This window comes from Herpailurus yagouaroundi, unplaced genomic scaffold, assembly GCF_014898765.1.
Source record: "Herpailurus yagouaroundi ecotype Mexico unplaced genomic scaffold, PumYag 163, whole genome shotgun sequence".
NCBI classification, from domain to species: domain Eukaryota; kingdom Metazoa; phylum Chordata; class Mammalia; order Carnivora; family Felidae; genus Herpailurus; species Herpailurus yagouaroundi.
In genome coordinates, this window is record NW_024412404.1 from 60538026 (window position 1) to 60553968 (window position 15943).

The following is a 15943-nucleotide window of genomic DNA, read 5'->3' on the forward strand; positions in this document are numbered from 1 at the left end:
AAAAAAAAAAAAAACGAGAGGAAGGAACCGCCGGCTTTCGGGCTTAGGTCAGCAGCTTCTCAGGACAGCCCAAGGACAGCTGTCCCATCCAAGTGGGGGTCGTTGATGGTGAGGGGCCATCCTCCGCCAGAACAGGGTTGAGCGGCGCCCCCGAGGAGGCAGGACGGCGGAGGCACTGGGGCAGAATGTCCTCCTCCTGGAAATGGAGTGATTTACATTTGGCATCTGTTTGGACCAGGAGTGGGAATTGCCTTTGTAATTTCTTCTGTCATGCTGCCGTCAGAAAATTAAGCTGTTTACGCGACAGACTATGGAAGGTTAATGGCTCTTGTGGGAAAGGTCAAGTGGTCATTTTGAAGGGAGGCCGTGCTGAATAATCGGAAGGGCAGAAGAATAAAGCATAAAATCTATCTGACTGCTTCTCCCCAGCTTTTCCCGGTCTTTCCCAGCATCCCCAGTTTCTTCTTTGTGGCTGGAACCGAATGTTCCAGAACACTCTGGAACTGAGTGTTCCAGCCAGGCTTGCTGTTGCTCTCCTTATGCCAGTAACAAAAGATACTGCATGAAATCGCTTATGTTCCTGGAATAACCTGGGCTTTTCCATTTAAAAAAATTAACAGGTACTTCTAAATTTTTTTTTTTAACGTTTATTTATTTTTGAGACAGAGAGAGACAGAGCATAAACAGGGGAGGGTCAGAGAGAGAGGGAGACACAGAATCTGAAACAGGCTCCGGGCTCTGAGCTGTCAGCACAGAGCCCGATGCGGGGCTTGAACCCACGAACCGTGAGATCATGGCCTGTGCCAAAGTCAGACGCTCAACCGACTGAGCCACCCGGGCACCCCAACAGGCACTTCTATTTATTGTGTGTCTAAAAATGTTTTCAGCCAACAGATGGCCTTCAAGGTGGCTCTTTTGTTTTCCTGAAGAAAGCGGAAATAAAGAAAAATTCTGGACACTATAAAAACAACTCAGATTCAGTTAAAAAAAAATTCTTAAGGGGGCACCTGGGTGGCTCAGTCAATTGAGTGTCCAGCTCTTGATTTCGGCTCCAGTCATGATCTCATGGTTTGTGAATTCGAGCCCCATGTTGGGCTCTGTGCTGACAGTGCAGAGCCTGCTTGGGATTCTCTCCCTCCCTCTTTCTCTGTGCCTCTCAAAATAAATAAAGTTAAAAATAAATACATGCATGCATACATACATAAATAAAGGGGGAGCATTTTTAGGCCCCCAGTTCTGTAAGCAGGAGGTAGTTCTTTTTGACTACCAGGCATCTATCTTCCTGAAGGTGTGCGGTGTCCCGGCTGGTTATGGGGTGGCCCCTAGAGCACAGAGCCTCAGATCCCTGACCGGAAAACCTGGGGTTCGCTTGGAGACCAACGAGTCCTGTCGTGACAGGAGCCCCCCCCACCACCACCACCCCAGCTTCGTCACAGGGGCTCCAGGCTCCAAACCCCTGTGACGAGTGAGTGCCAGGGTCCAGCCCTGGCCAAAGCCAAGAGTTTGGCCAAAGCCTTGCGGCACTGCCCGCGGGCATTGTGTGCTGGCGGCCCGGCCAGGCTCCTGCAGCCCTCGGGGCCTCAGGTGGGGCAGAGCCGAACAGGCAGGGTTCCCGGGCCCTGCCGAGCTGGAGGGAAGGGCACAGCCCCGAGGCAGCTCCCGGGAAGCTCGGTTCTCACCGATAGGCACAGAACAGGTTGTAACCCCCACAAACTGGGAAGACTTGCGTTCCTCCTTTCTGGCCCAGCCTGCGTCTTACCGCCTGTAGCCCACGCCGGGTAAACGCAGTGATAATATTCTCTAATATTGTTTGAGCGGTTTTCTGCATGTGAGGCGTCATGTTGAGAACTTCTCTTGGGTCTCTGCATCTGTGTTGTTCAATGTCTCCCAGACCCGAAGGACATGGGAAAGAGAGCCGGGCACCTGGTGGGATGGGTCTCACATTTTAATAGTCCCGGGCTTCCAGGAACCCTGTCTATAGAGAGGCACAAGTTAAACTATCTCTGTTCCTCTTTATGGTCAAATGGCTTTGCTCAGAGAGAAGAAGGCTTCGTCTACCATGTGTCCCGAGGGGTCTGCCTATGGCCTGGGGTGGGCCGGACAGTGGAGGCCAGGGCCGGCACTGTGCTCCCGAGAATCACGAGATCATCTTCAGAAAGGCATGCTTCCGGGGCGCCTGGGTGGCTCAGTCGGTTGAGCGTCCGACTTCGGCTCAGGTCATGATCTTGCAGTCTGTGAGTTCGAGCCCCATGTCGGGCTCTGTGCTGACAGCTCGGAGCCTGGAGCCTGCTTCCGATTCTGTGTCTCCCTCTCTCTCTGCCCCTTCCCCGCTCATGCTCTGTCTCTCTCTCTGTCTCAAAAATAAATTAAAAAAAAAAAAAAAAAAAGAAAGGCATGCTTCCAAGAGCCGAGCTGTGTGGGTCTCCAGTGAGACAGGGAGGAGATAGCTGTCTTCTCTTAAGAGCATCTGGGGCCCCTGAAACCTAGCACCTTGACCACTGGCTAATAGGAGCTGCGGCGGGGTGCTGTGGAATAATGGAGTTTTCTTTTTCAGGCAGCAATTAGGGGTTAGTTATTAGCAGTTAGGGGTTCACCACATGCCCTGTGGACCTGCTGTCCTTCCCTGGAACACAGGTCACTTGTCTTTCTCTGTGTTAGCAGCTGGATCCATCTGCCCCCAGGGGTCCCCAGAGGCCGGCAGCAGGGGACCATTGGGACTGAGATCTGCTGGCCCACTGGCTCTCCTGCCCGGGCGCGGTGACCTGGCCCTGGGCCCTGTCATGCTGACCTCCATCAGTCATGCCCAGTGTGGCATCTGGACAGACCCTTACCCGTGGCTCTGCTCTCTTGAGCTGGCAGAACGAGGACAGGGCAGTCTCTCTTGGTACGGCTCCTGGGCCCAGCTCACCTTGTCCCCTCCTGCTCTTTTGTAGACGTTACTACAAGGAGACCTCTGGCCTGATGCTGGACGTCGGTGCCTACACAAAGGCGCTCGAGGTACCTCCCTGAGTCTGTCCGAGCCACCTTCAGATCTCGGGGCTGTTTGGGGTGTTTCTGGTCTTTCTGGAGAAGGGGGTGTACTCCCATGTCTGAATCGCCTCTTAGGTTTCCACAGTGGGCCCTCCTATTCGGGCCTTCAAGCTGAGCGCCCTCTCTGCCCCAGAGCTTGGCCCCTCAGCTGCCTTGGTCGTCAGTCTACTGTCCTGTCCTTCACGCTCCTCCCCACACTCCAGCCTGCCGGCTGTTGACCCGGCTGGCCCTCCAGCATGCCCACTGCCACTCTCCTCTCAGACTCTCATTGAACCACCTGCCTCGTTCCTAACACCTGCGACACCTGGAGCTTGATGTGTCCCGATGGGATTCCTTCCCGACTCCCTCCTCCAGCTTCCAGGGCCAGGCTCAGATGGGGCTCCCCAGGGTCCCCTCTGACCCACGCCTGATCACCTGCCCCAGGTCACTCACTGCTACCCTGGCTCCTTCCTGCCTGTGCTCAGGTGGGAGGGTTGAGCACATTGGCAGATAGAGCCATGGCCCTTTTCTTCTGGAGGGCAGGTGACAAATGAGAGCATCAGCCCAGGTGGCCCGCCTCCTGCCATGCTCAGGTTTTTGAGCAGGGGGCCCGCTAGGGGTGCCCCCCAGCATCCTGTGCACCCTGATGTGGGGTCGTGATGCTTTTGCCTATGAGATGTGTTTCGCAGCCCCTGTGTCCTGCCTCCTGGAGGCTCCCGGCCCCCAGGGGGAACATTTGGGGCACTCTTTCCTTAATTCCCCGGAGGGAGGCCTCTGGATCCGTATCCACCTGTTAATCCTAAACCCATGCCATGTGTCCTTTTCTATTTTCCCAGTATGCCTGTGGAATCAAGGCCGAGGTGGTGGGGAAACCCGCTCCCGGTTTTTTCCAGTCAGCCCTGCAGGAGATGGGGGTAGAGTCTCACGAGGTAGGCCAGCCGCTCACGGGCGTGTGTGGAAGCGGGTCTGTTGCGGGGGGGGGGGGGCCCCGGGGCACTCAGGTGGGGCAGCCCTGGGGCCTGAGGTGGGCCTGAGGCCTTGGGCAGCCTGTGGGGTTTGGCTGGGCAGCCAGGTAGGTGGGCCCTTCCACCCATCAGAGCTGATTGTCCTGGGGAAAGACCGCAGAGGAGGCCCACAGAATGCTTTCAGCCTGTGGAATGCGTTTCAGCGTAAGAGTAAGAAATGCCTGTGGCTGTGTCCCAGTGACTTTTGCTTCTTCTCCGGACAGATGAGAACTGAAGTGTATTAATGTGTCAGTGTTTTAAACATAGTTCATTGAGGGGCGCCGGGGTGGCTCTCCGTCGGTTAAGCGTCCGACTCTCCATCTCTGCTCAAGTCACGATCTCACGAAGAGCCCCGAATCGGGCTCTGTGCTGTCAGCTTGGGGATCCACTCTCCATCTTTCCTTCTTCCCTTTCTGCCCCTCCCCTGCACGTGCACATGCACGTGCTCTCTCTCAAAAAATAAATAAACTGAAAAAAATAGATCATTGAAAGGCCAACATACAGCAAGAGTCAAACAACATGTAAGCACTAAATCGTGCGTCTTGCTACCTTTACATTGTGACTGTTTTTGACACAGATGGCCTTCCCAACATCTTAAAAAGAAAAAAGCACGATATTTTAAAAGAATTTGATGCCTCCAGTGCCTCCCACTTCCCAGGTAGTGTGGAGTTGGTCCCCAACAGCAGGTGGTTTTCCGAGAGCATCGCTGAAAAGACCATGGGCACGTGTCTGCAGTGGGCCCCGGGCTGTCTGTTTTGGACATTGGCACTGAGGACAGCATCAGCATCTGCAGTGAGGCTGTGCCCCCAGGACCACTGTGATGCTTGCTGATTGATTGTTGGACCCGAATTTCCCACATGTGTTCTGGTCTAGAGCACTGGTCTCTCAAGATGCATGGGGACAGTCCCAGAAGTCTGGACCCTCTGTCCCCCCCCCCCCAGTCTCCCCAACATCTGTGAATGTCAGAAGGCAGGGTCTCTGAGGTTGCCAGGGAAAACCCAGAAAATGCCTTGTGAGGTTGGTAAGAGAGAAAGAGAGAATGTTTGTTTTGAATGAACAAAGACCACAGGAGTAATGACCCTGGGTTTTCACGACTTTGTTTCATAGGGCAGAATTTCTTTTTTTATTGTGGCAAATTTCAGACATACATGAGAGCAGAGAGAATGATACAGCGACTCCCCCCACACAGCCATCACTCAGATTTAACAAAAGATTTTTGCCGCATTTCCTTCTTGTATCTTTTTTGCCTTTTTTCAACTTGTTTTCTTATCTTTTTTTTTTTTTTTGCTGTTGTATTTTAAATCCCAGATTTGTTGTTGTCATGTGTATCCTTTCATATTTTAGTAATGCCTTCCAAAAAAACGATAGTTATTTTTCACATAACTACAACACGTTAAAACACCTAACAATGGCCAACAGACACACAAAGAGATGCTCTGTGCCATCAGTCACGGAAATGCAGATCAAAACTACAGTGAGATCCCACCTCACACCCACTTGGATGGCCATCCGTAATCATTTTAAAAACAAAACACAAGGGAAGATGGCCAGCGTTGGCGAGGATGTGGACAAATTGGAGCCCTCATGTGGGAATGCTGGCTGGAATGTGAAATGGGGCAGCCCCTCTGGAAAACAGCTCCTGGAGAAGGTAAACAGAAGCACCCTATAACCCAGCAGTTCCACTCCTATGGACGCATCCAAAAGGATTGAAAACAGGTGTCCAAACAAAAAGTTATACGTGAATATTCATAGCAGCACTATTCAACATCGCCAAAAGGCGGAAACAATGCAAATGTTCATCGACACATGAACGGATAAACAGAATGCGGTCTATTCACACCATGGAATATTTCAGCTATAAAAAGGATGAAATACTGATCAATGCCACAATGCGGATGAACCTGGAAAACACGGGAAGCGAAGGAAGCTAGGCACAAAAGGCCGTATTTTACATGTTGCGTAGCGTTTGTATGGCATGTCCCAAATAGGAAAATCTGTACAGACATAAAATAGATCAGTGATTGCCGGGGGAGGGGGGGGTGCGGAGGGGCTGTTGATGGGGACAGTCTCCTGTTGGGGTGATACAAATGTCTGGAAGTAGACAGGGGTGATGGTCATATAATGTGACTATGCTTTATGCTACTGATTTGTATACTTTAAATGGTTACATTAGTACATTTTATTTTATGTGTTTTTTTATCACAGTGGAAAAAACCCCTACCTACAAAATCAACAGTGATTCCTTAGTATTTCCCAGTAATCCATATTTAAGTCTCCCTGCCTGGCTCAGAAATGTTCTTTGACGTTGATATGTTTGAATCAAATCCAAACGGGGTCCACATCTCCTGTGCGGTTGTTTTGTCTCTGAAATCCCTCTTTTTAACTTTTTTCCCTTTTTTTTTTTTTTAATTTTTTTTTTCAACGTTTATTTATTTTTGGGACAGAGAGAGACAGAGCATGAACGGGCGAGGGGCAGAGAGAGAGGGAGACACAGAATCGGAAACAGGCTCCAGGCTCCGAGCCATCAGCCCAGAGCCCGACGCGGGGCTTGAACTCACGGACCCTGAGATCGTGACCTGGCTGAAGTAGGACGCTTAACCGACTGCGCCACCCAGGCGCCCCCCCTTATTTTTTTTTTTTTTAAAGTTTATTTATTTTGAGAGCGAGTGTGAGCAGGGGAGTGGCAGAAAGAGAGTGAGAATCTCAAGCAGGCTCCACACTGTTAGTGCAGAGCCTGGGGCTCAAACCCACAAAGCTGTGAGATCATGACCTGAGCTGAAATCAAGAGTCAGACGCCCAACTGAGCCCCCCAGGAGCCCCTCTTTTTAACTTTTTGTCATGGAACATTCCAAGTATCTATGCAAGTAGGGAGAGTAGCATAATGAGCTCCTCGTTTCCCATCACCAAGCCTCACTAATTATCAACTAATAACCACTTTAAAAACTTATGTGTAACTGTTCATTTTGAAGTAATTTCACACTTACAGAGGTCGCAAAATTAGCACAGAGAATTTCCATCTGCCCTGAAGCCAGCTTCCCCAAATGCTAACATCTTGCATAACAATTGTGGGAGAATTATAAGATCAGATGTCATCATGGGCCAGTGCATCCGGATCTTTGTATGGGACACGTTGCATTTAGCGGTCCCTTCCCCTGTGTCCTGCCTCCTGGGCCAGTCCCTCAGCCTTTCTGGTCTCTAAGGACAGTGGCATTTCTGAATAGTACTGGCTGGTTATTTTGTAGAATATCCCTCAACATCAGGTTTTTTCCTGATGTTTCCTTGTGATTTCATTTAATTTTTGGCTATGCACTTTGGGCATGAATCTCACAGAAACAGTGCTGTGCCCTCTTGGTGTGCTGCACGGGGACAGGTGCATGATGGCACTTTGCCCCTTATTGGTGAGGTTCACTTTGATCAGTGTCGGAGGTGATAGGTGCCAGGGTTCTCTACTGTGAAGTTACTCCTTGTCCCATTAACTAGTAAGTATCCTGTGGGAAAGCATGTTGTCTGTGTAAGTATCCTTTCCCGTTATTCTTTTCTCGTCTCAACGTTTGCATCCATTGATCAATCATTCTTTTTAATTAATTAATTAGTTAATTGTTTGATTGATTTGAGAGAGAGAGAGTGAGCAGGGGAGAGGGCAGAGGGAGAGAGAGAATCTCGAGTAGGCTCCATACTCAGTGCAGAGACAGATGTGGGGCTCGATCCCATGGCCCCGGGGATCATGACCTGAGCCAAAGTCAAGAGTCAGATGCTCAAGCGACCAAGCCACCCCGGCACCCCTCCAGTGATAATTTTTACCTGAAGCAGTTCTTACTGTGGTGTTTGCCGAATGGTCATTTTGTATTTCTGTCATTCCTTCTGTATTTGTTAGTTGGAATTTACTGTAAGAAAGAGCTTTCCTTTTTTTGTCCCCATTTACTTGTTCATTCCAATATGGACTCAGGGCTATTTGTTTTATTCTCTAAGTTACAATTCATTCCCGTTATTTATTTTGTCGTCAGATTGTCCCGTATTTGGCCATTGGGACCCCTTTCAAGATTAATACCCTCTTGTTTAATCTATACTCTACCCATTCTTCTCCCCTAGATTATTTTGATAAAAATTTTTTTTTAACATTTATTCATTTTTGAGAGACAGAAAGAGACAGAGCACGAGCTGAGGAGGGGCAGAGAGAGAGGGAGACAGAATCGGAAGCAGGCTCCAGGCTCTGAACTGTCAGCACAGAGCCTGATGTGGGGCTCGAACCCACGAACCACAAGATCATGACCTGAGCCGAAGTCGGAGGCTTAACCAACTGAGCCACCCAGATGCCCCTCTCCTAGATTATTTTGAAATGTTTATGAATTTATTTTGAGAAAGAGAGTGCGCACGTGTGTGTGTGTGTGCAAGTAGGGGAGGGGCAGAGAGAGAGGGAGAGACAGAGGATCCCAAGCAGGCTCCCAGCTGTCAGTTCAGAGCCAACCACGGGGCTCGATTTCACGAACCATGAGATCACGACCTGAGCCAAAATCGAGTCAAATGCTTAACTGACTGAGCCAACCGGGCGCCCTTGCCCTAGATTATTTTGAATCATATCCCAGAAATCTTGTTACTTTATGTATGAATATTTCGGTGCCCCTAAAAGATAGGAATTTGTTTCAAAATCATGGATAATGCCATTATCACGTCTAAAGAATACCAACAATAATTCTTTAATATTATTAAATGTCCAGTCATTGTTCATGTTCCCTTGTTAGTCTTATAATTGTTTCATGTTGCTTGCAATTTGTTTGAATCAGATTCAGATGAGGCTCTTGCATCGTGATCGGTCCGTGAGATTCTCAGGCAGTGTTTTTATCTACTGATTCCCAACTCCACCCCACCCCCATCTCCCTCTTGTTTTTTCCTTGCAACATTATGAAGCAGCAACTGGGCAGTTTGTCCTGTGGAATTTCCCACGGTCTGGATTTCGTTGATTACACCTCAGAAGTATTCTTCACATGCTCGTCTGTCCTCTGTTCTCTGGAGATTGATAGTTAGATCTAGAAGCTCGCTCAGAGTCTTGTTCAGTTTTTTCATGATTACTTTATAGGTGGTGACATGTCCTCAGTAGGCACAGAGTGTCCCCTTTTCTCCTTTTGTGTTGTTAGCTGCTATTCGTGATTGGTGTTGACTCCTTTAATTCATCAAAGGCAGCAGAATGGTGATATTTGAATTCTGTCATTCCTTCTTCGTTTTTCCCTCTGGATTATTTCCATATAGGAAAGCTGCTCACCAACTGTTTGTTACCCTGGGGCACAGTTCATATAGGGAACTCCAGATAAATTCCTGTTTGTTTTTCATTGTTTATTAGTTTTCAGAATAATGAGTTGATTCTCTAGCATCTTCCCAAGGTAACAAAGGATTCTTTTAGGGGCACCCAGGTGGCTCAGTCAGTTAAGCGTCTGACTTCAGGTCATGATCTCATGATCCATGAGTTCGAGCCCCAGGGACAGGCACAGAGAGAGAGAGAGAGAGAGAGAGAGAGAGAGAGAGAGAGAGAGAATCCCAAGCAGACAACACACTCAGCACAGAGCTCAATGTGGGGCTTGATCTCACAACTGTGAGATCACAACTGAAGCAGATATCTAGACTCTGATGCTTAACCAGCTGAGCCACCCAGGTGCCCCTTTAATTTTTTTTTCATGTTTATTTATTTTGATGGGGGGGGGGGAGGAGCAGAGAGGGACGGAGAGAGAGAATCCCAAGCAGGCTCCTTGCTGAGTTGGACTTGGGCTCATACTCCTGAACTTAGATCATGACCTGAGCTGAAGCTGATGGAGTCACCCAGGCGCCCCTCAACATTTACATTTTTTTTGTAGTTATGTAAAATATTTGCTTGATTTCAAAATCAAATCCCTAAAATAAGATACAGCTAAGGGAGTGGAGCTTCTGTCCTTTTCTTTCTCTTCCTACTCCTCTCTCGTTGGTAGCCCTTTTTATAAATATTATGGCTTACCTTTTTTTCTGTTTCCTTTTGTTAACATTTATTCATTTTTTGAGAGAGAGAGTTAGAGCACAAGTAGGGGAGGGAGAGAGAGAGAGGGAGACACAGAATCCTTAGCAGGCTCCAGGGTCTGAGCTGTCGGCACAGAGCCCGACGCGGGGCTCGAACTCACAAACCGCGAGATCATGACCTGAGCCGAGGTCGGACGCTTAACCGACTGAACCACCCAGGCGCCCCACCTTTCCATTTCTTAAATGTAAACAACTATGTATATATTTATATCCTACTCATTGGATACGGTTAAGAGGGAATAAATTCTTGGGGCGCCTGGGTGGCGCAGTCGGTTGGGCGTCCGACTTCAGCCAGGTCGCGATCTCGCGGTCCGTGAGTTCGAGCCCCGCGTCAGGCTCTGGGCTGATGGCTCAGAGCCTGGAGCCTGTTTCCGATTCTGTGTCTCCCTCTCTCTCTGCCCCTCCCCCGTTCATGCTCTGTCTCTCTCTGTCCCCAAAAAAATAAATAAAAGTTGAAAAAAAAAAGCTTAAAAAAAAAAAAACAAAAAGAGGGAATAAATTCTGAAGATGATTTGTTACAGGGCGGAAAAAAAGGCTCCCATAACGTGGATTTAAAAGCCGGTATTTAGAATTATATGAGCAGTGTGATCATAGTCGTCTCAGAACCTCCTGCAAACAGACAACACAACAAAAGCTGCCCCTGTCTAGAAAGTAAGGCCGGGGGCACTGGACGTCACATTATCGCTGGACGTATTTGGAGAGTTCGACCTGGGATGATTTCCCCCCTCCTCTTTTTGCTTTTTTGGCAGTTTTCAGTTATTTTCCCCACTGGCACCTTTTCCATTCTGAATGAGAAACTGTCCTCCCCAAGCCCCAGAGAGCAGCCGAGGCCCGTATGGGCGTCCCGTTAATCTGGGCATCTCATGTGGCGGGTGCTGGGGCTGTGGGCGTTGTGTTTTAGATTCCTGGTGAGTCTTTGTGTGTGATGAGGTCAAGGTCCCTCGGCTGTCCAGTCGATGGCAAGCATCGGATACCCTGGGCAGCTAAGCAATTGTTTTCTCTGGTAGCTCTGAGCACATGTGGCAAAGCTGAATCTTATTTACTTCTCATATTATCATTCTCCCTTCCACCCTCAGATGTCATTTCTGTCTCTCCCCTTGACAGTTGAGTGGCAACTTCTGTGTGCTGTTAACACCCTCACCCCACCGTTTTTCTAAAACGTTCATTAACGTTACTCGAGCCTCAGGATGTGTAGACCTTTTAAGGCAGTATTTCAAAATAAGGCCATTTCAAATGAACTGTGTCTTATGCACAAGGTAATAATTCTCTGATCCTGCCTCTTTATTTTTAATGAAAAATGCCTGTGAGGAGCAATCTTGCTGTGGAAGTGCCAGGGCTGTGGCAAACCTTAAATTTTTCAAGCTGCTTTAATCAATAAAGTTATCAGCAGTCATTTCCCTTGATAACTGCTCCTTCCAGGCCAGGGCCTGCTTCCTCTGCTGAGTCCTCAGCCTGCGCTCAGAATGGACATAACCACCCAAATGCAATTTCCATTCTAACCTTTCCTCGATAGCCTAGAAATAACAGATTGCTGGTATTACTCTAATAGGTTGGAAATTCAAACCTCTTAGAGGTAAGCAGGCCCTTTCCAGGATTCAGTAATAAGGCAAAGAATAACATACCTTAAAGGTTGCTTCTAGAAATACCTAATTTCTCATGGCTTAAGGCTTCGGAATCAGTGGGTGGTTTTATAGCTTCATACTACAGCCCGAATGATGTGAAGGTTTTGGCAGTTTTCCATATACGTAGAAATTCCGTCCTTTGCAAATCATGCAGGTTTCATGGAAATTGGGACTGTTGAAACCAGAGTGCTTAGTTAGCACGGGAGTCAGTACACAGCAGCCAAGAAGCTGGGGGTTGAGGGGCGCCCATCTCACTGATGGGGAGCCCAAGGCTTGGAGAGGAAGGACCTCGAATACGTGAACCGTCACAAACCTATTTATTTCTTTAAAAAAAATTGTTTTTTAACGTTTATTTATTTTTGAGACAGAGACAGAGCATGAACAGGGGAGGGTCAGAGAGAGAGGGAGACACAGAATCTGAAACAGGCTCCAGGCTCTGAGCAGTCAGCACAGAGCCCAACGCGGGGCTTGAACTCACAGACCGCGAGATCATGATCTGAGCCGAAGTCGGACGCTTAACCGACTGAGCCACCCAGGCGCCCCACAAACCTATTTATTTCATGGAGTCCTTGCTCCAGTCCTCGTCATAGGCATTTGCACCTCCATATTGGGTCAAGGCAGGATTCCCCACCTCGGCACTCTTGACATTTGGGAGCCAGATCATTCTTTGTGGTGGGGAGCCACTCTGTGCATTACCGGATGCTTAGGACCCCCTTCCCCCAGTTGTGAAACCACAGCTGTCTCCAGATGTTGCCAAAATCCCCCCAGGGGCAAGGTTGCCCCCCAGGTGAGAACCACAGCATTAGGGAATAGTCACAGAAACCCTAGTGCCGAAACCAAGATTAATCTGCTGATGAGGCATGTGGCCAGTACCCCATCCCCTCCAGGCCTTTGCTGTGCCCCAGGCCTCCAGGGGGGCGTCAGCCACATAGCAGGATTTTTCGGTTTGGTGATTGGACTTTTTAAAGGCACATGAAGTAGGACAGTATCACTTTCTAGTTTCAAAAATACTAAATATTGTTGACTGAATACCAACCATAGAAAATAAAGTTAGGATCTTAGGGGATGAGGGTAAATAACCTAGGGATGGTCTGTCAAACATGTGGGCAAGGGTTGTAGGTTTCTCCCAAGAGGGCCGGGCATAAAACGCGGACTAGGCTCTGTCATTCTGCTGTCATTCTGCTCACTGGTTCTCAGATCGTTCATTCTAGCTACGCGGCTACGGGGACAGGCTGTGGGTGGGGAGACCTGTGGGTGGGGAGGGAGTGTCCAAGCAGGGACACTCATTTCTCTCATGGCCTAGTCCCCCTCGGGAATTTCCACGGAAAGCCCATCCCCAGTCCCCTCCACCAGCTCAGGCCCGCCACCCGCGAGTCTTGGGTGTCAGTTCAGGGAGACCTTGCAGGGACCATGTGAGCCCAGAGCACCGGGAGAGAGCGGACCAGCTCCTGCAACCCGGATTTGAACGTGAAGCTCTGTCTCCAGACAGGGACAGGCCTGACACCATAGCCCCGGGTTTGAGACTGGAGTTTCGGGAAATTGTGGCTCTGAGGTTGTCGTAGGCATGTATCCCAGTCACGAGGGGTCTGTAAAACCTTTACTTACTTATTAACGATAATTATTTGTTTTTGAGAGAAAGAGAGCAAGGGTGTATGTGAGCGTGAGCGTGGGAGGGGGAGGGGCAGCGAGAGGGGCTGCAGCACATCCAGAGCCTTCTCTGGGCTGTCACCACAGAGCCCCCCACTCAGGGCTCAAACTCACGAACTACAAGATCACAACCTGAGCCGCAATCAGATGCTCAACCGACTGAGCCAACCAGGCGCCCCAAGAGCCTTTTTAAAAATAAGATTTTCTTCTCCTCAAAGCACAAGAATTTCATCGTGTGAAGTAAGTGATGTTTGTTAAAGGCAACAGGGAAAATTCAGAAAGTACAAGGAAAAACACTGTTCCTCATCCTACGAACCAGAATAACACAAATCCCGCATAACCCTTCCAGTATTTTAGTTTCCACATATACATTTTTTTTGAAAGTTTATTTTTATTTTGAGAGAGAGAGAGAGAGAGAGCACGCAAGAGGGGGAGAGGGGCAGAGAGGGAGGACAGGGAATCCCAGACAGGCTCTGCTCTGTCAACATGGAACCCACCATCGTGGGGCTCGAGCTCACCAACCATGAGATCATGACCTGAGCTGAAGTCAAGATTCAGACGCTTAACTGACTGAGGCACCCAGGCGCCCCATCTGTGTACACATTTTTAACACACAGTTTGAATGATCTTCTTTTTTTCCAATATTAAGTATTAAATACAGCATTGTATTGGGAGCAGTTTCCTTTGTGCCTTTTTAGACACTTTCACAAAATAATGTCTGTGGCTCTGTGGTGTTCTTCCATATGGGCTAGCATAATGTTCTTTATATCCCCTGTCGTCGGATGTTAGATGACTCCCAATTTTCCTATCGTACCAAACCCTATGAATACCCTTGTATGTGTGCCCTTTTGTACAAATCTAATTATTTGTGGAGAAATCTTACCTAGAGGGTAGTTGTTGGGCCATGATGCACATTGCTTATTTTTTTCTTTTTTTTTTTTTTATGTTTTATTTATTTTTGAGAGAAAGTGGGGGAGGGGTGGGGAGAGAGAGAGACAGAGAGAGACAGAGGATCCAGAATGGGCTCTGCACTGACAGCAGAGAGCCCGACGCGGGGCTCGAACTCACGAACTGGGAGATCGTGACCTGAGCCAAAGTCGGACGCTTAACCGACTGAGCCACCCAGGTGCCCTGAACATTGCTTATTTCTGTTTCAGAAAGGTGGTATCCGTTTACCTTCCTTACCAGTTTTATCCCCCCCATCCTTACCACACTGTTTTTACTTTTTTATGACATAGCGGTCTTTGAGTTGTGCTGTGCTTTGGAATTGTGCCTCACTAATGTGTCGGACTGTGGGGGGATTCCTTAGCAGTGGGCCATCTCCGGGTCTCTGAGGGGGCCCGGGTGCCTCCGAACCCACAGGCTGAAGACCCGGGACGCATCGAGTGCTAGATGTCCTCTTGAGGCATCTCCCTGGAGGGGTGTGTGCCCCTCGGGGCTGAGATCTGGACTGAGCCCCCGGCTCCTTCACCGCCAGCCCTGCTGTGCTGCCCTGGGAGAGGGAGGAGAGCTCCTGGGCAGAGTCCTGGGGCGACCAGAAAGTGTATGACAGGTGGGCTTGCTCCCAAACACGGTCACCTGTCAGCGCGGGTTCTTCCCCTGGCAGACGGTAAGGGGGTGCTGGCAGGCAAAGATTGAAGAAACGTGAACGAAGCTGCTTGAAAGCTCAGACCGGAAGACCTGCCTGCGGGGCTCAGTGCCCCCTCCGGCTCTCCGGGTCTCCGTGTTCCCCGGGAGTCCAGCCTCGCCGGGTGCCTCTGCCCTGCCTTCACCGTATTGCAGTCAGAAAGGAAGTGCATCCCGGGCCTGACAGGTAGGGGTTTTTTATTTCCCCCGACGGCGCACCTCTTGACCTCTATCTTCTTGCCAATGATTTTTTAAATCCTAAATGATTTGGCAATAATTGCCCCTCGTCGCGTGATCATTGCCCTTCACCGATAGTAAATCTGTGAAATCCCCGGAGGCCCCAGCGCATTTTGGTTTGCAGAGCCCACAAGCTGGCCCGGACAGGCATCACTGCTCCGGGCAGCTGCACGCCCCACAGCGTCCCCGGCACCCCTGCGCTCCCCCAGCCTCACACGCGGCTTCGGGGCGCCGCCCGGATCGGGCATCGGCTCGTCGTGACCGAGTACAGCGGCCGCTTCTCCAGAGTTCTTCCTCCAAGGGCCCAGATCTCTGCTTCCGCCTTTGTGGGTCACAGCAGCAAATGGCCTTGCCCAGGAAGCCCCGGGAGGCTGTGTTCCGAGGGCGAAGACTTTCTACTGCCTTGGGGGAACGTGTGCACAAAATCTTCTTTTCCCCAGAAGCATGGAAGGCATCAGGCTTGACACGGATTCGTTGGAAGACCTGTTTCATTTCCAAGTTACTTCTAGCAAGATGGCCCCCGGAGCCTCCGGTAGCAATGGACAGGGCCCTAGGTTGGAAGGTTAGGAACGTTCAGAGGCCTCGAGAGGGCAGAAAGCAGAATCTCATCCTGGGGCTCATGGCTGGTCTGGCGCCCTCCTCCTGGATGAGTCGTGTGGTGGCCCGGTTGACCCTGGCTTGCAGGACCACCCATGTGTGAGCCCTGCTGCTCTTCCCTTGTCAGGAGGCACACGTAGCCCCCTGGCTGTTTCTTCTATT

The 15943-nt window shown here is 49.7% G+C and overlaps 1 protein-coding gene across 6 annotated transcripts in view; it reads left to right on the forward strand.

Annotated features, from left to right (window-relative positions):
- The window catches only part of LHPP (phospholysine phosphohistidine inorganic pyrophosphate phosphatase), a 117851-nt gene that overhangs the window by 24381 nt on the left and 77527 nt on the right, over positions 1–15943 (forward strand). For 4 of the 6 annotated variants that reach the window (XM_040486706.1, XM_040486711.1, XM_040486707.1 and 1 more), the window contains exons 4-5: positions 2934–2997; positions 3846–3938. The exons of 1 other annotated variant lie outside the window; for it this stretch is intronic. In XM_040486706.1, coding sequence (XP_040342640.1) covers positions 2934–2997; positions 3846–3938 — 157 coding nt within the window. Of the gene's footprint in view, positions 1–2933; positions 2998–3845; positions 3974–15943 lie in introns of all 6 variants that reach the window. One more of the 6 variants, XM_040486710.1, reaches the window with a different exon arrangement.